This window comes from Camellia sinensis, unplaced genomic scaffold (assembly GCF_055761805.1).
Source record: "Camellia sinensis isolate YWXY unplaced genomic scaffold, ASM5576180v1 Unanchor1, whole genome shotgun sequence".
Classification (NCBI taxonomy): Eukaryota; Viridiplantae; Streptophyta; class Magnoliopsida; order Ericales; family Theaceae; genus Camellia; species Camellia sinensis.
The window spans coordinates 14,746,655-14,771,076 of record NW_028128987.1 but is presented as its reverse complement, the minus strand read 5'-3'; the positions used below and the strand labels follow the sequence as shown (position 1 = coordinate 14,771,076).

Sequence of the window (24,422 nt, the reverse complement as noted above, 5' to 3'; positions counted from 1 at the left end):
ATTAGGGGTGAACACAGTTTGATTTACTAGAAAATTAAGGACCAAACCGCTATTTACGGAAACACAAAAGGATTAAGCCCTTTTCTCTCTCACTTGTGTAAGAGGTTATTATGGTACAAACTCATATCAATACAACATTGAGAAAGTTGTCCATCAACCGTGCCATCCTGCACAGACTGCGCAGGGAAGTCTAGTCGATATCTACGCAAAAATCACTTGGTTCATTTTTCAAATCCTGGTAAGATTGAACAACTAATCATCTTTACAATCATACATGTAAAGAATAATAGCTTCAGAGTTTCTTTATGACTAAACTATCAACATTTTAATAATTAGACTTCATTCCCATCAAGTATTATTAAAAGTAAATCCTAATAAAATCGCCGTTAAAAATAATTATTTATGATAGCTCTTTGCATATTTCATTAAAAATTGATAATAATTAGTGATTTTTTTATTACGATTTTTATAAATTATAACTAAAACTTTCAATTAATGACGTTTTTCTGAGACGAATTTTTCAAACTGCTGCTAAAAATTGAAAATTAATGATTTTTTTTAGAATTTTTTAAACCGTCATTAAAACTTATACTTAGTGACATTTTTATTACAATTTCTAAACTGTCACTGAAATTAACAATTAGTGACGTTTTTAAATAATGTTTGTTGCAAAACGTTATTAATAAATTCACCTATTAAAACCTACACGTAAGTCTCCCTTTCTTTACCTACCTATTATCACAAAAACAAAAACACCAGGAAAACATTATTGGTGCCAATAATATGATGAAGAAAGCACATAATGGGTTCAAACAGATACATGAACAAGGAAAGTGAATGTCACACATGGCATGTTGCGACATTTTGATGAGCTATTCGGTAATCAAGCACATTGTTCCTTAAACTCGACAGTCTGAACAGAACATGTGTACCATATGTTCTTCATGGATACTTACATTACTACAAGAGGAATATGTGAAGAGATTGAAGCACATCAGTAGACAAGAACTTGTACTTTCATGGAAAAGTTTCTTACAAACATCACAAGATGAAATAATATTTGATGCATTCTTACGAGATCCTCAAATAGAGGACACAGATGAACCAAGCCCAATGTTGAAGTTGAAGCTAATGCAAGTCAACTGATGTTTCTTCTCATCTTCCATCTTCATTTTAAGAGTGTAGGAGCCCTGAACATAACAAACACTTTGTCATTTTTGAAAAATAACCTGAATTAAAATGGGTATATGTTCTAGGGTTAAATGAGATGACAATAATAAACCAAATTGCAACGTTGAATTGCTGATGCAAGATAGAAGTAAAGAGAAGAACATTCCAAATATTATGTTCTGATTACCTATGCATAAGAATTCACTAGGATCTTTGGAAATTAAATACAAAGATTACTAAGAAGAAAATGTCAGCTTCTAAGTTTCATTTTCTCGCTCAATTCTCACAGCAAAAAAGTGCACGCACAAAACCCCTCTAGGGCTGTTTTTGGATCATTGAAGTTAGATAGGGATTTGACAAGGGAAAGGAAAAATGAGAGAAATGTAAATGAAATATAAGCTAAATTTTTTCTCCATTTAACTTGCCTTTCCTTTCTCTTTCTATTTCCAAATCCATGATCCAAACACAGCTTAAATGTGCACGTCTGCACGCACACACGTAGAGAAGGGTACAAATTAAGGAAGGAAAATGGTAAAACATTAACTCTCTTACACAAATTATATACAAGAAGGATCAACATTTTATAGGATAATTCTGTGCCTTGTGATGATTGAAAAGGTTACATTTTAGGCTGATGAGAACATTTCAAATGCTAGATTAGGAGAATAGACGAAAGTGAAATATTAATAGCAAATTGATGGTCACAGCACAACAAAATTGAATGAAACTTGACAGGCAAGTATGTGCACTAGTGCATGCTTGCACGCCACAAGAAGTATTTACACAAAACAAAGTGGATAAATTACACCGACTTTCCTGAGATTTGAAAAAAATACAATGAGCCCCACAGTTTTCATATAATTACACTGATCTCCCCCTAATGTTAACACCATTAACAGAGTAAACACATATACCAATTTACCCTTCCACAAATAATTGAATTTACCTAAGCACCCTTCCCCTACATCTGCCTCTTCGTCTCTCCCTCTCTTTTATCTCCAAAATCTCCTCCCCCCCCCCCTCTCTCTCTCTCTCTCTCTCTCTCTCTGTCTCACTACACTCAATCATCTCCCTCCACAACAATGCCCCCACGCCGTGCAACACCAAACTAGCCCCATTGTCACCTCTTGTTTGGATCTACAACAGATTGGGCATACATTGGCACCTTCCCCCCTTCCACCCCAAACAACCACCACTACCCTCACCGACAATTCACACAACACAAACAAACAAAATGGAATTGAACCCAAACCCAGGAAGCTAGCACATTTGATGCATATTGATTCCACAACAGAAAAGCAAGATACTACAGACAGACAGGGAACCACAGTCAGTCACTGTTTTAGTGAGTGGTTAAAACAATATACTAAGTAGACAAAACCATCTGTAAAACAATTTACTGTTTCCAAGGGGGGCACTCCAGGAGTTCATGAATGAAGCTATAACACCAATAAATAAGATACACCATTAGAAAAAGATATGACCTTCAGAAAACAGTCTTGTTTTGAGTTACTCCATGCTTTGGAAAGATTTGGAAGATATAGAGATTGATTTAGTATTGTAATTAAAAACTGCATCTGCATCCCATTATGCATAATAATAATACATGTAGGGGAAAAGCGAAATTCAGTGATTAGGGGCTTCAGAATAATCTAAGAAAAGAGCCAATTTTAAATGTAGCACCGACTGTGTGTGCATGTGCAGTACAGCACCCCACAACTGAACTTGCGTTACATTCCTATGTCTCAGAAACTGCAATAAAAGTGGTGATTGACGCGCATTCAATATTGAGAAACAAAAATACAAGGTTTTACAAGATCAATATTTCTGAGGTAAAACCTAGGGACCTAAAAATAAGTCTCAATCTCTCTCAATTTCATATAACAAAATTAAGGATCATGCCAATTTATATGAAGCAACAAAATATGCAAGTGATGTATTAGATAATAGATATCTTGCCCACACAACAAACAGATATGCATATATCAGATATTTGTAGTATGTATGTATGTACGTGATGCGGAGCATGGGAAGAAAAAAAAAGAGGAACATATGTATGTACGTGTACGTGATGCTTTACACCTAATGTCATCAATTTTAGGGTTTACTTGAGTCTTATTGTAATGTCTTCTATAGATTAATATAATGTTGGATATACTTACTGTTAAAATCCACCTACTCTCCACCTACTTCACCCACTTAAACCTACTCCACTAAACCTAACCCACTACACCACTACCACCTCACCTACTCCACTAAACCTAACCCACTACACCACTACCACCATCCACTACACCTACATCTATATAAGGAACCATTTGTAATAGACAGTATATCAAGATACAAACAATCAATAATACTATCAATTTATTTTTACATCTCTCTATCAATTTATCTTACATGGTATCAGAGCAAGGTTAAGAACCTGGTCATTCTGCTTCCCCGGCGGGCGGCAGCCTCGCCTTGGCCGCCCGCCGGACCTTTACACATACCCTGACTCCGCTGTAACTTCATCTCTCTCTCAGAAAATACCTTCATCAGCAGTACCCTGACTCCGCTGTAACTTCATCTCTCTCTCAGAAAATACCTTCATCAGCAGGAGCCTTATTCACTCCCTCAGTTGTTTCTGTGTACTTCTGGAGAGAGAGAGAGAGTAATGGTTGGATTGGAGTAGTGTAACTGTGTGGAAAGACGGCGAAGACTGTGCGGCACCACCCCAGCTTCTCTCTCCTCACAGCGTTACAGATCTCTTGCATTCTGTTGATGCTTTTCTCTTTGACTGCGATGGTGTAATTTGGAAGGGCGATAAGCTCATTATGAGACAGACCCACAAGACTCATAGACCCAATCAGCGAGATAATCAAGTACTGAATCAATCTGGGTCTTGCTCAGAGTTGGTCCAGCCGACGCTTTTGGACTTTTCAGCTTCTTCACACTGTCTTCCAACATAGCTAAAGCACCCAAATCTTCTTTCCCACCTGACAACATCAAATGCTGTTGCTGACCATAAAAACAACCGCCGCCGCTTCCGCCAGCACTCGCCGTAACAACAGTAGCCACCGACACCGCCGGCGGGTAAGCAAGCTCCACCGAAAACCGGGTCGGATCAACAATAGCAAGCAGAGGAACCTGGTAAGAAGAAGAAGAAGAAGCTCCGCCGCCTCGACCACCGGAAGAAGAGCGTTTGCGGTGGTTAGGATGGTGGTGAGAAGTAGAAGAAGGGAAGTGAGACCAGGAAGCGAAGTGGGAGAAACAGAGGAAATGGGTTTTGGGGCGGAATTGAAATTCGGGCAAGTCCCTCTCTTGAGATGCTCTGAAGCAGTCCTTGATGGGTTCGAAGCAGAGAAGAGAGCGTCACAAAGAGAACACCTCAATTTCACAGCTTTAGGCAATCCCGTATCGGAATTATGAACCAATATGGGTTCCAGGTGTGCCCAACACCAAGCCCCTTTGCCCTTAATCGCACTAAGTCAAGTATGGTGGGTGACAGATTGGATACAGATATTTTATTTGGCCAAAATGCTGGCTGCAGAACTCTCCTAGTCTCAAATACATACAAGAGAGGTGCATGCTTGGTGGTGAAACATGACAGATAGTATACAAAGAAGTTGTCTCCAACAACAATCCCACTACCCAATGCCCTTCGTGTTGTTTACAGCTGTGTTTTTCTTTGGTCATCATTTTCTTTTATTTTATTTTATTTTTACCCCATCATCCCCCACCTTTTGCATATACCCATACTTCTTTTTATTTTTAAACCAAAAAACAAAAAAAGTGGAGTGATTAAAAAAATGGTGGGTTGGACAGTGGAAAGATGAGAGAGAGAAGGCATGTGGGTAAACATCAGATAGAGAGTGGGTTATATTATATTCAGAAAGTGGAGTGCTGGCAGTGGTAGACTCGTATTAATTGTCTCATCTCTTTTTATTATATTACCTTTAAAAAAAAAAAAAAAAAACATTATTTTTTATTTATTTTCTCTAAACCATTTTCCTTATTTTCCCATCTTTCATTTTTTATTTCAATTATATTTTTATTATTTCTTTCTTTATTTTTCTTTCACATTATTTTTAATCTTTTTCCACTTCCATTCATACCATATAGCTTTGCACACCATACCATATTTTATTCATCTCAGGGATCCACCCCAATCACAATTTTACACAAAAAAAAAAAAAAAAAAAAAAAAAACACAACAACAGCTTTGTTTTCTTTTCTGCAGCCGGCCACCAATCGACCTCACTTCTTCGCCTATTCCGCCGGTCTCTTCTTCTTGCCTCCGTCCTGGGCGGCCCTTGACGGTGTTGCCTCCGTGCTTCCTAGACCACCAAGCAAGTTTCCTCCTCCCTGCTCCTCCACTACCGCATATGGTGGACCTCCAAATCGGAACATCACGGTGGCCTTCCGCTTCAGCTCCTTGTTTTCTGCCCTTAGCACGCTTATCTCTGCTCGCGCATCCTTATACATGCGTTGGAGCAGAGCCAGCTGGGAGTTTAACTGCTGCACCTCATTTGTCCTACTCTGCAGTCGGTGCGACAGATTTGTAACCGCCGTCATGGACTCCACACATGCCTTCAAAGTATACTGATTGGCCTCCACATCCGACTGCACTGCCATTCTTTGCTCCACCGACCGCATCGGAAAGTTCAACGGAGCAAACACAGAGGTGTTTGGTTGAGGTTCACTGGCCACCGCACCAGTTCTCTCTCTTGTTGACTCATTGAGGTCGGGAAAGAGAGTGAGCAGCCCACGGGAAGACGAAGCCATTTTCTGGGCAACAGAGTGTTCCAACGTATTACAGCGTTTCTCTCTCAGCAAAGGAAGAGTTTTTTCAGAGGTTTCTCTCAGTTTTTTTGTCTCAGCTTCTGCCTCAGCCTCAGCCTTCGTCTTGATTAAATAGCCGAGGCAGCCACGCGCATCGCGCGCCTCTTGCCACCAGACGACAAAACGGGCGCGCAAGCCAAGGCGCCCACGTGCCTCGCCATCATGTCCGGCACACCTTTTTATGAATTGGGCACGCCTTTTGATGGCACGCCTTTTTATGGATTGGGCACGCCTTTTGATGGCACGCCTTTTGACAAAATTGGGCACACCTTTTGAGGGTGCACCTTTTACAACGGTCCGACATGACCCCATAAACTGTCCCGACATTTGATACCGGTTAGCTTTTTCAAGGGTCCGACAAGACTCTGTAAATTGTCCCGACATAGATTCCGGTTAGTTTCTACAAGGGTCCGACAAGACTCTGTAAACTGTCCCGACATAGATTCCGGTTAGTTTCTACAAGGGTCCGACAAGACTCTGTAAACTGTCCCGACATTGATCCCGGTTAGCTCCTTCATGGGTCCGACAAGACTTTGTAAACTGTCCCGACATTGATTCCGGTTAGTTTCTACAAGGGTCCAGCAAGACTCCGTAAACTGTCACAACAACTGTCACAACATTGTCTGCTACAACGGTCCGACATGACCCCATAAACTGTCTTCTACAACGGTCCGACATGACCCCATAAACTGTCTTCTACATCGGTCTGACACCGCCATCCAGTGTCCTCTACAACGTTATGACACCACCATCCAGTGTCTTCACCAATGGTCTGACACGACCATACAGTGTCACCTATCCTCTTTTATTTTTATGTATTTTCTTGTTTTGTTACTCTCTCCAAACTCAAGTTGGTTAGTTCCTATCCCCCTTGAGTTTGCGGGGGGCTGTTAAAATCCACCTACTCTCCACCTACTTCACCCACTTAAACCTACTCCACTAAACCTAACCCACTACACCACTACCACCTCACCTACTCCACTAAACCTAACCCACTACACCACTACCACCATCCACTACACCTACATCTATATAAGGAACCATTTGTAATAGACAGTATATCAAGATACAAACAATCAATAATACTATCAATTTATTTTTACATCTCTCTATCAATTTATCTTACACTTACCTATGTTCAATTGTGTTTTAGTAGTCAAGGGTATTTCGTTATTTCCATGTGTACCAATACCACAATTCTACAAAAGTCAACTTTTATTGCAGACAAAGATTACATAAATAGAAGAATTATGCAGCTATTTATAGGTTGCTAGTCTTTTCCTATTTCCTACAGGACCATGACTCAAAATCAAGAAATTAAGGAACTCTGACTCATTGAAATATTTTTGACCTAATAAATATGACATAAGATCCTGAAAATTAACACTTACCATTTTTAGACCTAATAAAAATGATACATGTGTTTTGCTTAGCACTGAGCAGTCTTTTTTGTTTTTTCCCTTCTTCTATCCACAAGAAAGCAAAGCACTGTTCTTAGGGTGCTATTCAGAGTCCCAAAACATCCCAAACAGCCCCAAAACTCTCCCATATTGCGGCCTGATAAACCCAAACCTCTTTCCCTACCCTTGAGCCTTTGATTTGAAACCAAAATCTATAAACTGGCTGCTGCTCAGACCCTCGAACTACAAATTTTTAGAAAATCCATCAACCTGACCTACAAACCCTACACCCTTTTTATATTAAAACCATGAATCCATAAGTTTTTTTTCATGATTTTCCACCATAAACCTATTCATAAGGCTGCCATATTTTATGTATTTAAAGCTGCCCTATATCACCTATACTCTACAAATCGAAACAATTTTACCCCTTTCCCATTTGTAAACCCTAAAAAGCATCTCTTATCCCTTTTAGAATTCCAATCCTATATTCTTAAAATTCCTAAACTTGTCCTTCATCAATATGCATGCATGCATAAACTTGATGATGTAGTACACAATAGGGAAAGAGAAAGAGAAAAGAGAGAAGACAAAGAGAGCCTCAGCCCTAACACAAATGGCCACAGGATAATACTTAATATCTCATTAATTCAAAGCTAACCATTACAAAGCCAACCTAATATTTATAGGCCAAAACCCTAATTCAAAATAGAAAACCAAAAACCCTAAAATAAGAAACCAAATATTGATAAGATCATCCTAATTAAGCTATAATTAAGATACTATAATAGAAAAATAAAAATATTAAAAGACATAAAATTATACAATTGTAATTAAGATTCCCATGCCAAATTGGTGCATGTACGTTCACATCACTTGATCTTATTCCTTGAGAAATGGAATTACATGTTTAGTTAGTGTTGCTAAGTAACCAATTATCCCAAAAGCTTAAATTGTTAAGAAATGGGCCCAACAATATATATCAAGCCATTCAACACCCTCCCTCACGTGCAACCTCATCTTACACGTGGACATGCAAACATTCATACATAGAGAGAAGGAAAAAAGCAAATGACAGAAAAAAGATGAAAAATGGGACCAAATACAAACAAATAGACTTGAACCCAAGGCCTCTCCCAACTTGAGCTATAATATCATGTTATTCACCAATTATCCCAAAAGTTTAAATTGTTAGGAAATAGGCCCAACAATGTATATCAAGCTATTCAACAAGTGTAGGGGAACAAATTTAGTCAAAGTGTGTGTTATGATTTTTTTTGGGTTCCTCAATATAGTACAGAAAGGAAAGAGAGTGCAAACATAGTGATTTTCCTCTGTTTGGTACCATGGGAAATAGGGAGGATAAAATTTGATCAAAAAGTGAGGAAATTTTCACTAATTTTAGATGTCATTTTCCCTTTTGTTTTCTTGGATTTCTAACCATTTCATGGAAATTTAAAATTTGAAATTTTATTCATACAAAGAAAAAAAAACAAGTATGAGCAAATCAATTTTCCCTTTATTTATCCTCTCTTTTTTCCTTCTCCATCATTTTAGAGAACTAAAAAAATCCTAAATGTATTAGATGTGCAACTTGTGGATCCATTCCTTGCAATTTAAAATTACCATTACAAAAACAGAGTGAAACTGCATCCCCAAGGTAAACAGATAATTATTTTTGGTTATTCGAGAAACAACTCTAAGACACAGGATTCCTTAATTTAACTGCCAAAATGGGAAGAACACTTGCTCTTGAAAAAGAAAGATGCAGAGCAAATGTGGCCAACTGAAGTGTCTAATTATGATTTATGGCGCATAGAAGATAAATATGAAGGGGCACAGTAAGTAATCCAAATTATGGAAATCTTCTATCCACGAGAACAAGGGACCGATAAACCATAACAAGAGAAGGGAGTCTTTGATAGATCAATCACCACAGGAAAGATGGGGTACAATACAAGACAATCACTAGTCGTGGCAGCTACAGAAATCTAGTTCCAAAGGACCAAAGCAGGCCATGATAAATGTACTAAATCACATGCAAACAGATACCGCCATCCATATATGTTAAATTAATGTAATGCAAAAAGGAGACTAATGGTGCCTGGCTCCTGTTTTACATAATGGATGTATTTACAACAACATAACATTTCGTGCTACTTCATTGCAAGGATCAGCGATCATAAAATATGATCCTAACATTATATATCGTACAAGAAAAAAAAAAAATTCTTATCAACATGAAACAATTTGGTTTGGACTGAAGATATCAAATGGCAATGTAAAAGGTGGAAAGTGCAGTTTAAGTGAGTCATAAACACCTGGGCAAGGCCGAAAACTGGACATTTGCAAAATACTGATACAAAATAATCAGCATTTGAGTTCGTCTTGGTTCAATTGAATCACCTCAGCAGCATAAAATAAACAGAAAAGAGTATGCTTTATGCAATTACCTTATGCAATTATAATTTTTACTTACTGGCGGGGTGATTCCTGGTAAAGTTTGTGTGTGAGAGAGCACAAATTTGCCAACTGATATAGGGCAGGATGTCTTCTCACAAATACTATGAGATTCCGAGTGGACTTTCACCCCAAAATACGAAACATCAAGAGCCATTTTCCCTCCAGTTAAGGCTTGACCTGAATGAATATAGAGACAATTTTTAGTGATGAAATGGCATGGAATTTGTCTGAGGTACATGAATGAAACTGTCTTTAGCTGTTCAAAATGATTGTGCACTAACTCAATCATCTATCTTTTATGCACACACACACAATATATAAGTACGCACACATATATACAGAAATCATTTCAATAATAGGAGTATCGATAATTCGCAACCAGCAAAGAGTAAAGGAGAGTATTTCGGTTCTGTGCACATTTCTGAAAGGAAGCCCCCTATTGCAAGAAAATTTTCCTTGAATTGCCCCAGCAGCAATCAGGACTGCCCTGGCAATAAGGCTGCATTTTCTTAAAAAGAGGCGACAAACACCAACTTTTGTTGCCTCATATACCAAAAGCAATTAGTATGAAAATAAGAGCAAAGCCTCTTAGAATGCAAATAATCTATCAATAGTTTATCACAATTCAAAAAGGATTTGTGTATTTAAATTTAGAAGACAACAAGAGATATACATCCTTCCATATTTTTACCTCCCAACTTCTTGTCTCAGCTTTTTCTTCCCTTTAGTACAGCCATACAAAGATAAAATGGTTCACTACGTATCTATACTTACTAAATGAAAAGTGAACAATTTACTTGTAAATCACAAACCTAACACTTTAGTGGTATCATTCATCATGATTAACAGACATCATCTCTCATATAGATAGGTCATGCATTCTAGAAGCAAGTTGATAAAATCCAACTGAAAAAGGTCAAATACAGAATGACTCCACTTCTAAATGTATGACACAATGTAATTGGTAAAAATTTAATTTAAACTGATCGATGACTTCATCTACCACCAGTGCAATAAGGGATGTGCATTAATTTGTATCTCAACCTAGAGATCAAGTACATTGTGGGCTGTAGCGTGTATTTTATATTGAAAATAAACAAATAAAATAAATAAAAAGAATAACACTGAACCTTTAAATCTATACAAAGTATGACATTTATAAACAAAAATGATAACATTTATGGAACGCAAAATGTATGTTGTCCATTTAACTATGCATATGGGTATAATTTTAATTTTCTAATCAAAAGAGAATGATAAATAAAATATGGCATTCAAAGAAAATAAAAACTTATGCTGCAAAAGTACAGATGCAGATACATGCATGTGCAATACAAATTCATCTGATGAGTTTGTGGCGGCCAAAAAAGGAAAATATTAATGAACATATAGACATATAATTATATTGATATGAAACAACACAACTAATAGGGAGATGCTACTATGTGCATCCCTAAAAGGGTGCATATGTTATGGCCCTTTATAATAACATCACATAATTTTGTAACATAAACTATAAAATGGCATAACTTTTCTCACCACAAAAATATAGCTTTCACTTTAGAGTGCAAACCATACATTTGTCATTCATAACTTTTACCAGAAATTGACAAAACACACCAGGAATATTCATAACTTTCACCACAAAAAGTCATAAGTTTCTTACAATGTGCATAGATTTCCCCCAAGTAATATTAAGTTTATTAGTTAAATCCAGTGAATGGATTGATAGTGAGGGGATTAAGTAAAATTGCGTTTGTTTTGATAATAGTTGTTAGTATAGGAATTGTTAAATTATTTTTATATAAAATAATAAAACAAATAAAAAAATATAAAAATTAAACATTAATATTTATAAAAAAATTCCCAATATATAACAAATAAAAAAAATAAAAAAATTTCTAATCCCCTCACTATTTTTCTAATACCATCTCCCCAACCTCCATCTCAATACCCTCCCCAACCTCCATCTATATCACCTCCACCATCCTAATCCCCTCCCCAACTCTACAAACAAACACAACATTAAATAACACCTCCACCATTCTAATCCCCTTCCATCTACTTAACCCAAAACAAACGGGCCCTTAGATCAATACAACCAATAAGTTTTTTAGGTAATCAAAATTCAAGATAAATCAATTGAAGGTCTTAAGCTTTTTCAATGCATTCAATTTTTTTCATCAATTTTGCATGCTTCATAACAATTAAAATAAATAAGGTTATCCAAATTTAGAGGCTTTGATAGTTTCTCTTGTAAAGTATAAAATTTCAAAATGCTTTTTTTTTTTTAGGGGGGGCACTATTAAGCACTTTACATAACTCTGCCGGGGTTGCTTAACAACTCCACCGGTCCCAAGCTCGGGTAAAAGAGGGTTGTGTGTTAGATAGCCGACAGCCAACACATAAAAAAACAGCTCAGATCCTTTATGACATGAAGCCTAATACTTTGAATCGATTAAATGCTAGGTTGTTCCCCTTAAGTGACGTGTTCCGTCTGCCTCCAGGTGTTTCGAAAAGTGAGCAAGGGGCACCGTATTGACACTTGGGTGCGGTGAAAAATGGGCAAAGGTTTTCGCATTTTTTCTAGACGAGCCCGAATAAAAAAGCTAGTTCAAGATTATAGGTTTAAGATAGCCACGTGGAATATAGGAACTTTAACTGGTAAGACTATGGAATTAGTAGATGTCATGATTAGGAGGAGAGTTAGTATAACTTGCGTACAAAAAACTAAGTGGATGGGTGAAAAAGCTCAAAAAATAGAGGATACTGATTTTAAACTATATTATAGTGGCAAGAATAGATACAAGAATGAGGTATGAATAATAGTTGCCAAGAATCTTGTAGAAAATGTAGTTGCGGTCATTAAGAAATGTGATAGGATTATGTTAGTTAAACTAGTTATTGGAGAGAATATAGTGAACGTTATTAGTGCATACAGCCCCTAAGTAGAATTAGATGATCAGACTAAGAGAGTTTTTTGGGACCAAATGGATGAGTTATTACAGGAGATAACCCTGTTATAGGTGGTGATTTCAATGGCCTTGTCGAAGTAGACAAAGTAGGGTATGAAAGGGTACATGGTGGGTATAGTTTTGGTGATAGAAATGAGACTGAAGAGAATATTTTAAATTTTTGTTAGCTTCTGATCTAGTGGTGGCCAATACTAGTAGCCTCGTTTGGCAACATCACTTTTTAGCCTAAAGCCAAAAAGTCACTAAAAAAAATAATAAGCCAACAACCTATACCAAAAAGTCAAAGATTTCATTTTCTCTCTACTTTTTACATATTTTGTCGTAAAAAATAAAAAAGTCATCCCAAACATATTAGTTTTTTTTACATCATATTTTAGCCAAAAAGACAAAAAGCTACTAAAAAAGCCTGTTCTTAAACGAGGTAAGAAGAGAGAGGAGCATTTGATAACCTTTAAGAGTAAGTCAATTAGGAGTCAAATAGATTACTTTCTAGTAAAAAAAGGGGACCGTCCAAAATGCAGCGATTGTAAGGCGATTCCTGAAGAGAGCTTGACATCTCAACATAAGATTTTGGTACTAGATTTATACTTTAAAAGGCAATACTAAACTTGAAAAGATAGTGGGTGTCGCAGGACTAGATGGTGGGACCTAAAAGGGGATAAACTAGACACGTTTAAGAATAGAATAGATAAATAAGGTATTTGGGACTTGGAAGATGATGCTAACACTATGTGAAACTCGATGGCCAATTGTATGAGAAGAATCTCAAGGGAAGTTCTTGGAGAGTCAAAAGGAAAGGGACCCAATTTTAGGGAACCAACTTTAGGGAAACTTGGTGGTGAAGGGAAGAGGTCCAAGCGATAATAAAAATGAAAAAATAGAGCTTTAAAAAGTGACAGAATGATAGAACTGAAAAAAACCTTAAGCGCTACAAATTGGCCAATAAGGAGGTCAAAAAAGTAGTAAAGGACACTAAGTTGAAAGCCTATGATGACCTATACACTAGACTAGATAGTACGAAGGGAGAAAAGAGGATATACAAATTTGTTAAAATAAGAGAGAGAAAAACAAGAGATTTTAATCAGGTTAAAGGCATCAAGGTTGAGGACTCTAAGGTGTTGGTGAAGGATGAAGAAATTAAGGGGAGGTGGAAGAACTATTTTGAAAAGTTGTAAATAAGGAACATGGAAGTAGGTCAAAAGGGGAGGGAGTAAGTAGTAATAACGAAAACCAGGACTACAAGTTTTATCGTAGGATTAGGGACTTTGGAGTGGAGTTTGCACTTAAGAAGATGAAATTGAATAAGGCTTTGGGACCAGATGATATACCTATTGAAGCGTGAAAATATTTGGATAAGAAGGGGGTTGTTTGGATAAGAAGGGGGTTGTTTGGTTGACTAGGCTATTTTAACAAGATTTTGATGACTAGGAAAATACCAAAGGAGTAGAGGAAGAGTATTTTAGTACCAAAATATAAGAATAAAGGAGATGTCCAGAATTATAACAACTATAGAGGAATCAAGTTAATATGTCACACACTGAAAGTGCGGGAGAGAGTGATGGAACGTTGATTGCAAGATATAACAGAAGTGTCAGAGAATCAATTTGGATTTATGCCTAGTAGGTCAACAATGAAAGCGATCTATTTTTTGAGGAGAGTAATAGAAAAATATAGAGAAAAGAAAAAAGACATTCATGTGGTTATATGATTTTCATCGATCTTGAGAAAGCATATGATAGAGTGCATCGGGATATAATCTGGTAGGTGTAAGAAAAGAAAGGGATGACAAAAGGTTACATTGCTGTGATTAGGGATATGTATGAGGTTGTGGTGATTTTTAATTTCTATAGGATTATGCCAAGGATCAACGTTAAGTTCTTATCTTTTCACTTTAGTCATGGATAAGTTGACACGCAATATTCAAGATGATGTACTATAGTGTATGGTTTTTACAGATGACATCATATTAGTGGATGAGACTAGAGAATGAGTTAATAATAAGTTGAAGATTTAGAGAAAAGCACTTGAATCTAAAGGATTTAGGATAAGCAGAACTAAGACAGAGTATATGAAGTGTAATTTTAGTAACAGTCACAATGGAAGCAGAGGAGAAGTGAAGATTGAGAACCAAAAACTACCTAAGAGTGAACATTTTCGTTATTTAGGATCGATTCTCACAACTACTGAGAAGATTGGAGCAGATGTAGTCCATAGAATTAAGGCAGGGTGGCTTAAGTGGAAGAGCGCATCCGGAGTATTGTGCGACAAACAAGTACCCATTAGACTAAAAGAAAAGTTCTATAGAACGGCTATTAAACCAGCGATGTTGTATGAGACGGAATGTTGGGCAACTAAGAAACAACATGTAGATAAGATGAGTGCTGCTGAGATAAGGATGCTAAGGTAAATGTGTGACAAGACTAGAAAAGACATAGTTAGGAATGAGTATATTAGAGAATGGGTAGAAATAATACCAATACAAAATAAGTTGAGAGAGAATAAATTGAGATGGTTTGACCATATATAAGGGAGATCAACAGAGGCAGTAGTGAAGAGATGCGATACAGTGACAGCAGATTGTAGTGTTAGAGGAAGGAGTAGACCTAGATTGACGTGGACTAGTGTAGTAAATAGAGACATGAATCTTCTTAATTTGACTAACAAAATTACCTTGAATAGAGTCAAGTGGCAAAGAAGGATTCATGCAGCCAACCCATTTGATGGGACTAAAGGCTTGGTTTGGTTTTGGTTATTAAGCACTTTACATATAGTTTGTTTTTAAGACTTCTAGAGTCAGTTGTTCATGTATTTTTGCTTATGTTTCCCAATTGGACTTAAATGTGAGACTAGACAATAAACAAACAATATACTTTGATGAATTTAAGTAAAATGAATTTAAGGAGCAAAATATGATATTGTCAATGACACTGTTAACTTTGATGTAAACTAAAAAGGAAATGTGAAAATCAAAGTGATATAATGGAATACTAAATCATATTTATTAAGGTCATATTTAATATGCAAATCACATAACACTCTACAACTATCCAACCATAGAGAGAGAGAGAGGAAGTCAAGAATTACCAGTAGAAGCCTTGATGGTGAAGGTGGTAGGCTCCCCGGTTGACACAGGATAAGGAGATATCTCGACATCATCGACCTTAACAACATAATTAGTTTTCTTATCTGCACTTGTATAAAAAAATCCCAGAAAATATTAGTCGCATTTCATCGAACCGTATTTTTATATCGAATATTAGCCATAAATGAAAAAAATATGTATATAATGCAACCTATGAAGCACGGACACCTCTTTGGAGGTCGCGTACGGGTGTCCAACACATGTTAGACATGAACAAGCGTCGGACACATGTCGGACACGCGAGATAGAGTTGGACACGCTGGGACACATTGAGGACAAGCAAGGGACACGTTGAGGACAAGCTAGGGGCACACTGAGTGCTATTATTTTAAAAAAAAATTAAAACTTTTAATTTTTTTAATAAAATAGCATACCTAAGGTTGATAAATTTGATAAAATTAAATATTTGACATGAAATACATATTAAATATTTAAAAATATGCATATAATAAAAATATATGTTTTGAACGTATCCCCAACGTGTCATGTCCTGCATTTTTTGAAAATTCACGTGTCTGTGCTTCTTATAATGCAACAATTAACGGAAAACAAAAGGTTAGTCGCCAATAAATCCAAAACCTAGTCCCTGCATATTTGTTTCATCATATTGTAAATTAAAAACTAATAATCAGAAAGCAAAATCTTAAAGCATCCCTCTACCATGTTCCAAATAATTAACTTTTTTTCCAACTTATTTGAACCATTTTTGCCTAATATGCTATAAACAGAAAATGCACCAATCAATTTGCCACAATTAACCCCCCCCAAAAAAAAAAAAAAAATTCACTTTGCTTGTTTTTGGTTTTCCAAATACACTTTTCATAAATTCTACTTTCTTGTTTTCGTATTTTTTTGTTTTTACTGAATTTTTTTAATTTTTAGACACACTTAACATAAATATACATAAAAAGTATATTTTTTGTGAATTTTTTCACTAAATTACAAAATTACAAAAAATAAATAAATAAAAATAAAAATAAAAAATACTAGAATTCAATATATTTGTCGTATTTTTATGTATTTATTAATTTTTAAAAATATTTTTTCATAATTTTTTTATTTTTTAGATACATCTAAGTAAGGCTGTAGACACCCCATTTTTGATCGACCTTAAGACTCAGACGTCACCAGTTGAGCGCTCGGTGATATTGTATATCGTGCTCGTTCAGAAGTTTCAGAGTCTCGGCTGTGAGCCTTGCCTCCGGACTTCCGGACTCTTTCGCGCCTTGCCTCGGTTTGCGAACCAGGCTCTGTTTTCTCTTCCCGAAGGAAGAGAGAGGTCTCGTAGATCATCTCTCAGTGGCCGTAGGCTACGTTTCGTGGTCGTAGGCCATTTTTCCCATTTGGAGCCCGGTTTCTGATTTTTCGGAACCGACGACCGTGTGCCTCGGTTCGGGACTGCCTAACCACCTCCGTTTGCTCCGGTTTTTGGTATAAACCTTATTTCCTCCCTTTTGAGGAACACTGTGGCCCGAGAGACCAACTTCGTGGTCGAGTGCCACCTCTGGTGCTTAACAGCCCATTTTCGGGACCCCGGGCCGCGCGTTTCGGTCCCCGAACCTCCGTTTTGCATCCGTTTTGGTTCATTTTTGGTGGAGACCTTATTTTCATTGTTAGGAAGCTTGTAGGAGAGTGGAAGGCCAACAATTGTTCTGAAAAGCCAGCTTTGTTTCTTCATCGCTCTCCGACACCTGTTTTCCTCACTTGAAAGTCAATGTTGACCACCCCGGGGCCACTTTCTTGAACCCTTAACCCCATATTTGTGTTGTACACACCTGGGAGGCCACCAATATTTGGTGGCCGACCAGTAATTGTGCCTGACCCTTTTGAACCCCTCTAAAAAATGGTCTTTTCTCTCTCCTGGTTCACTTTTTCTGGGTTTTGACTACATAGTTGTGTTGTGCACACATGGGAGGCCACCTTTTTGAGGTGGCTGACCAGCAATTGTCATTGATCCTTTTGACCCTTGGTCGGCCGGCAATGGGAGGTGGCCGGCCGGCCCCCTGAACCTTCTGAACCTGGCCGGCCATGACCCTCTCACTTGGTTCCCTACAGCTGCACCCTCTGTTTCCCCCCAGATCCTGTATCCGAGGGGGGTCTTTTGGGGGGAAAATTTGAATTTCATTTTCCCCCCTTTTCTCCTCTCCTCTCCTCTATAAAACCAGCCCCTCAGCTGCATTTGAGAGGGTTACAAAAAATTGCTTTAAGGCTCTTGCATTGATCCTCCATCTCCTTCTCTTCCAAGCACCAAAACCTCTCAAGTCCTACACCATTTTACACTACACCTCATAGCACAAGGCCTCCATACTCCATACCAGCAGCTTGAGGCTGTTTTTCAGAGTTTAGGAGCACCCAAACTTGGTCCAAAGGCTGTCAAAGATTGGTTCTTCAAGGGTAAGTCTCATTCTCCTCTTCTTGGCTCTATTTTTGCATACAATCTAAGCTATACTTGCTTGCATATTTGGGCTCCGACCCTAACTGAAAATAGCATTATTTTGAGCCCCTTTTCATGTTTGTTTAAGGGCCTCTCCCTGTTTGAGGCTTCCTTTTAACACTTGCTTCTTTACCTCTCTTGTATGCCTTTTTCTTGCATAGTATTTTTGGCCTATTTGTAAACTGTTTTGAGCTTGGTTATAAACTGTGAAGTGGCTTATTTTGAGCCATTCTTCAACATTGTTGAAGGGCTCTTTATTGTTTGAGGCTTCCTTTTGTCACTTGCCTCTTTATTCCTCTTTTGGCCTCATTTTTGCATTTTTTGTTAGCCTCTTGTGCTTATATTTTTGGGCTCTGGTCCGAACTGTAAATAGCCTTATTTTGAGCCCCTCTTCATGTTTGATCAAGGGTCCTTTGCTGTTTGAGGCTCCCTTTTTGCTCTTTGTGTTTAAACCTCTTTTTAGGCCTTATTTTGCATAGTATTAAACTTACATGTGCACTGTTTTGGGTTTGGTCATTAACTGTAAAATACCATGTTTTGGGCCCCTCTTCAACTTTGTTGAAGGGCCCTCCTCTGTTTGAGGCCCGCAACCATCACTTGCTTCTTTGTCTCCCTTTTAGCCCATTTCTTGCACAATGTTTTAGGCCTGTTTGTGTTTAGATTCGTGGCTTGTTGAAAACTGTAAAGTGCTTCATTTTGAGCCCCTCTTCAACTTTGTTGAAGGGCTCTTGGCCATTCGGGGCCAGCAGCTGCTACTTGCTTCATTACCTCTCTTACGGGGCCATTTTTGCATGCTAGCTTAGTCCTATTTGTGTCCATTATTTGGCCTTGCTTAAAACTGTAAATATGCTTATTTTGGGACTATCTTGATTCTATCTTCACACTTCATGTTCAAATAATGCATGCTTTGCATAGCCACAGGTCATTCCATGTACCTAATTTCATGTTTCGGGTCTCATTCCATGCATCGGGTGCCATGTTTCCATGTTTCGGGGCTGTTTTATGTCATATTTTAGCGCTGAAATTTGCATGTTTGCATACCATGTTCCATGCCTTGCCATGCTTTGGTAGAGTGGCATTCGTGCCTTAGGTTCGGTCCTCGATTTGCGTGCACGTGTGCACGCATTTCGAGTATCTCTTTTTTCATCTTATGGCCTCTTATGTGAGTGTGGTTGAGGTCCACTCATGTTGGTATAAGTCCATTATGCATTGTGTATGCCATTTCATTTCATAGCATTGTGCATGCTAGGTTGTATGTTAGCGCATTGTGTATGCCATGTTACCTCGTGCATCGTGTATGCCATCTCATAGCATTGTGCATGCTAGGTTGTATATTAGTTGCATTCATGCATGTCATGCATATTGCATTGTGCTTGGGATAGGAGTTAGCCCAAGCACAGGAAACGAGGGACGTTTCGTACTTCGAGTGACGGAACGTGTCTCAATTCCCAGTCACCGACACTCCGGATTATCCATGATGGAGTCTAGGCCTTGTTGTGTCCATATGTGCATTCATTTCATATTGAATCGTGCAAATCGACTCCTCGGCCATTATGCATCGAGATGCGTGATTGGTGGCACGAGGATCGAGGCATGCATACATTTGTGAAAATACATTGCCATGCCCTTTTCCTGCTCTCTGTTGCAGCAAATCAAGAATCAGTAGCCTTTCAAAGGCTTTGCACAGCATTCCGGCATCAATGGCAAACAGAGGCTAATTGGGGCATCGCAGTGGATTTCTGCACCAAAGCAACCCGGACATGCATCATTCATCATCTGAAGCAGAGTTGAGGCAGTCCCTGGCTTGCATGCCAATTTAATGCTTTCCTAGTTAAATTTGTTATTTAATTTGGATTCTGTACATATTTGGACTGTATTATTTATTTGGACTGTACTATTTATTTGGGATTGTATATTATTTATTCGGACCCTCTGCGCGAGGGCATAATTGTAATAAGTGTGCGTGTGTGTGATGCATGTCTTCCAACCCCACGTCTTTCTCCCTTTTATTTACCAGCTTATGATGGTTAGATTAGGGCATGTTTCAATTAGCATACAGTATGATAGCATGTTGCATTCATTCATCTGTTTTGCACGCACCGGGCTCGGCGCATCATACTAACTGCATCGTATTTTCAATTCCAAAGTTGAATACATGCTAGCTGTAGCATTTCATATGCCATGTTTAGAATAGCCGAGCCTGCTATAGTTACACTTTTGCATGTGTTGCATTAGGCATTTCTGTATAGTTAGGATCATGCATGGATTTCTAACCTAGCTTCTGTTTTGGCTTGGAGTACTCGGTAAGTTTTATGCTTTAGCATCCTTGCATGCGTGTGAGTGACGGCCATGAATAGCATGCTTACCATGAGGCTATATGCTTATGTGATATAACTGCCTGAATGCTTGTAGGTGAAGGTTGGGTTATTTGAATTAGAGCAATTCGTTAAAATGTATGTTTTAAGCCCACTAGATAATGGCAAAATCATGTTTTCTAAGCCCACCCGAGAGTGGCAAATCCACGTCTTAGCCTACTTGCGGGTAGCACCATCAAACCGTTTTCAAATAAACAAACATGAAATGTTTTGCTCCAATTCAGGCGACCCAGTCTATACTTGTATGCTGTGCGCATCACATAGTAAATCTAGGCTAATAACCGAAATAAGAACACATAATGTTTTCAAAAATATATATCATGGTTAGTAGAGGCCGATCTTTGATCGGGCGAGCAGGGGTGCTCACGAAGTGACCTTTCCCAATCGTACCCAAGTTCCCGAGCCGAGGCAACTTTGGTGATGACGGACGTGGCCTTAGGCAACGAGTCAGGGTTTCCTAAATTTCCCAAAATAAAATATTTAGGTGGCGACTCTGTATCTGGCAAAGCAGTCCATGTTTGGCACTTCTTTCAAAATCTGTTTTCTCAAAACGATTTGCCGGATTTGGACTCTTTGGTTCAGATTTAGAACCGTGACAATGTTAGAGTCCTGAACTGTAGTGAGCCCAATATCGAACGGAACGGGGGACCTCGTTCCTTCCCGGGACGTTCGAGGACGTCTACAAAGGCGCATCTAAAAAAGTTTTAAAAAAAAATACTTAAAATTTTAAAAATATTCACTAAAAACAAAAAAAAACACAAAAAACAAAATACTCAATTTTCAAAAACTTTATCCAAAAAACTCAAACCAAACGCACACATTAATTTTGTTGACCAACAAAAATCATTGGTTAAAGTCGACAAAACATAACCAAATCATACTCAATAATAAGCAATCGACATTGTAGTATGTTTGGTGGCCGAGAAAATATATGAAAACATAAGGGGCTTCAAAACTTCTCATCTGCACTCATTTGAAAAACCCTAGAAGAAATCAGTCGCAGATCCATCGAACTGTTCAGTAAACATATACAATACATGTACAAATATAACTATGTGTATGTGCATGTATAGAATCCACTAAACCAAACCAAACCAAACCAAGCCAAGCCTTCAGTCCCATCAAATGGGGTCGGCTACATGAATCCTTTTTCTCCACGCGGCCCTATCAAAGGCCATTTCATTAGTCAAATTAAGTAGATTCATATCTCTATTTAAAACGTTAGTCAACGTTAATCTAGGCCTACCCCGTCCCCTAACACTTCCATCTACCGTTACAGCATCGGATCTCTTCACTACTGCCTCCATTGGTCTCCGTTAAATATGACCAAACCATCTCAAACGATTCTCTCTCAACTTATCTTCTATCGGTGCTACTCCTACCCATTCCCGAATACACTCATTCCTAATCCTGTCTTGTCTAGTCTTACCACACATCCACCTTAGCATCCTCATCTCAGCCACACTCATCTTATCTACATGTTGTTTCTTGGTTGCCCAACACTCTGTCCCATACAACATAACTGGTCTAATAGCCGTTCTATAAAACTTACCTTTTAGTCTAGTGGGTATTCGTTTATTGCACAATACCCCAGACGCACTTCTCCACTTACACCATCCCACCTTAATCCTATAGGTCACGTCTGCATCAATCTCTCCCGCTGTTGTGATAATCAACCTAAATAACGAAAATGTCCACTCTTATGTGTATGTGCATGTATAGAATCCACTAATGCATGTGTATATACGTGCATATAAAATACACTATTCTCACAGCAACAAATAAGTCAACGCCCAAACCAACTCTCTGCATTACAACAATCAAATAGTGCTCAATAGATCCAATGAATTTCCAGTATCTGTTTGGTGACCGAGAAAATATAGGAAAAGAAACAAATCAAAACTTTTTAGTATTGAAAACGTTATGAAGAAAAGAAACTACCTCTTGAAAACAATTATTAACTATACGTGTATCAAAACTAGGTAATCGCCGATTAAGCCTCAATCAAATCAGTACATGTAAATTAGACCTATCAAGCCAATAAAATTAATCAAAATTTCAGAATCCATAAACAAATAGAGAATAAGAGATGTGGAAAACTGTTTTCTCACTAAATCCTGCTCCGATTTCTCGGGAACCAAACGGAAAAGCGGGGGAAGTGAACTCACTGCAGTATTTGATGACGGTGGCTTGAATCGAATGCATGCTCAAACAAGCAGCGAAGAGGAAGATAATAGCTAGTTTGGGGAAAATTGGTACAATCTCCATTATCGATGAATCAGAGATGAAATCTAGAGAGAGAAGGAGAGAGTTGGGATGAGCGTTGAAACGTTTGGTGAAAGGCTTTGTATATTTTTAGTGATTTTTAAGGAGAGGCTTCCCTCCATTGGCCCCGTTTGCTAAAGCAGTTGGGAAGTGATTATAATTTATAATCTAATAATGTAGTAGGGCTGTTGGAAAGTAATTATAACTTATAATTTAGTAGTTTATATTTTATAGTTGTGAACATAAATTGATTTTTAATTTATAAATTAAGATTTTCCTCCTCCACTCAAAAAATAAATTGATTTTTGACTTACGAAAAAGTATAAGCTATATTATTAAGCTGAACCAAACATATCAAAATAACTTAAATTAAGCTAAAAGTTGAAATAAGATGGAAATAAGTCCTATCAAATAGGATCATTCTACCATATAAATTCGACTATATATTATTAAGTTTGTGAAATTTATCACCGATTTTGTTTTTGATAATGTAAATCGTTGAATATGTAAAATTTATTGAGTGTTTTATGTTCGTAAAAAATAATATTGATTGGATATCATTAACTATTTGATCATAACATATTTTTATTAATAATTTATTTTTAAAATCAAATTTACCATTAATAAAAATGTGTTTCGATAATGGGCTATCGATATCCGATCAATATGATTTTTTATAGATATGGAATACTCAATGACTTCTATACATCATACGGTTTGAATTATCGAAACAGACCACTTAATGAACCCCACAAGCTCAATAATACACTCCAGTTCACTATGAACTGGAGAGTCACACGCAACTCTGAGGAATGGGCAATGGTGCTGAGGGTATATGTTGTAGGTGTATGTACAGTTCGTTTGAAGAAACTAATGTTGCTATAGCTGATAAACATGCCACCCTGTAGACTAAGTATAAAATTAAGTCCTAATATAAAAGGATTGTTTTGTCGAGTATTCTCAATCCAAACTTGGGGTAAAGGGAACACTCTATATGTTGAGTTTGAGAGCTTATGTGATGAAAACTAATTTGTGCTCCATTGATGCAATGTGTATATGTCTGTTTCGTGTCATCGGCTATACTGGCTAAAACTGGGGTTGTTAAAGCTGTACTCCATCCTAGGGAAACTATATGTTCTTCAATATATGATTTACTGGCTCCAGTATCTATCATGGCATCTATACTAAGAGTTTTTTCTGCAAATTTGATTACATAAGAGATCTCAACTAAATTTGGCTTTGGTATGACTGGGTAATTAAATGGTAAGTATGCGTTATCTGACTATGCTTGGAAGTATTGACTAAAGGGTTAAGAATCAACTAGGTTGACTAATTCCAAGGAGTACATATGTTCTTCAACAAGTTTATCTTTTA

General features: G+C 37.5%; 1 protein-coding gene and 1 long non-coding RNA gene across 3 annotated transcripts; both read right to left on the bottom strand.

The window, feature by feature from the left end:
- Positions 1–769: 769 nt before the first annotated feature.
- On the bottom strand, positions 770–23,249 carry LOC145814268 (uncharacterized). 2 transcript variants are annotated; one of them, XM_082910894.1, is made up of 4 exons: positions 22,952–23,249; positions 15,917–16,018; positions 9,874–10,034; positions 770–1,190 (listed from the first exon to the last, which is right to left on the bottom strand). In XM_082910894.1, exons 1-4 carry the CDS (start codon positions 23,049–23,051, stop codon positions 1,083–1,085), a joined length of 471 nt encoding a protein of 156 aa, XP_082767020.1. In that variant the 5' UTR covers positions 23,052–23,249; the 3' UTR covers positions 770–1,082. The 2 variants fall into 2 exon arrangements, with proteins under 2 accessions (XP_082767020.1, XP_082767021.1); XM_082910895.1 differs by having other exon boundaries at positions 9,848–10,034; positions 22,952–23,172.
- On the bottom strand, positions 1,383–9,841 carry LOC145814269 (uncharacterized). Its single transcript, XR_014357609.1, has 2 exons — positions 7,005–9,841; positions 1,383–6,962 (listed from the first exon to the last, which is right to left on the bottom strand). It is a non-coding gene; the product is annotated as an uncharacterized LOC145814269 (long non-coding RNA).
- Positions 23,250–24,422: the final 1,173 nt, after the last annotated feature.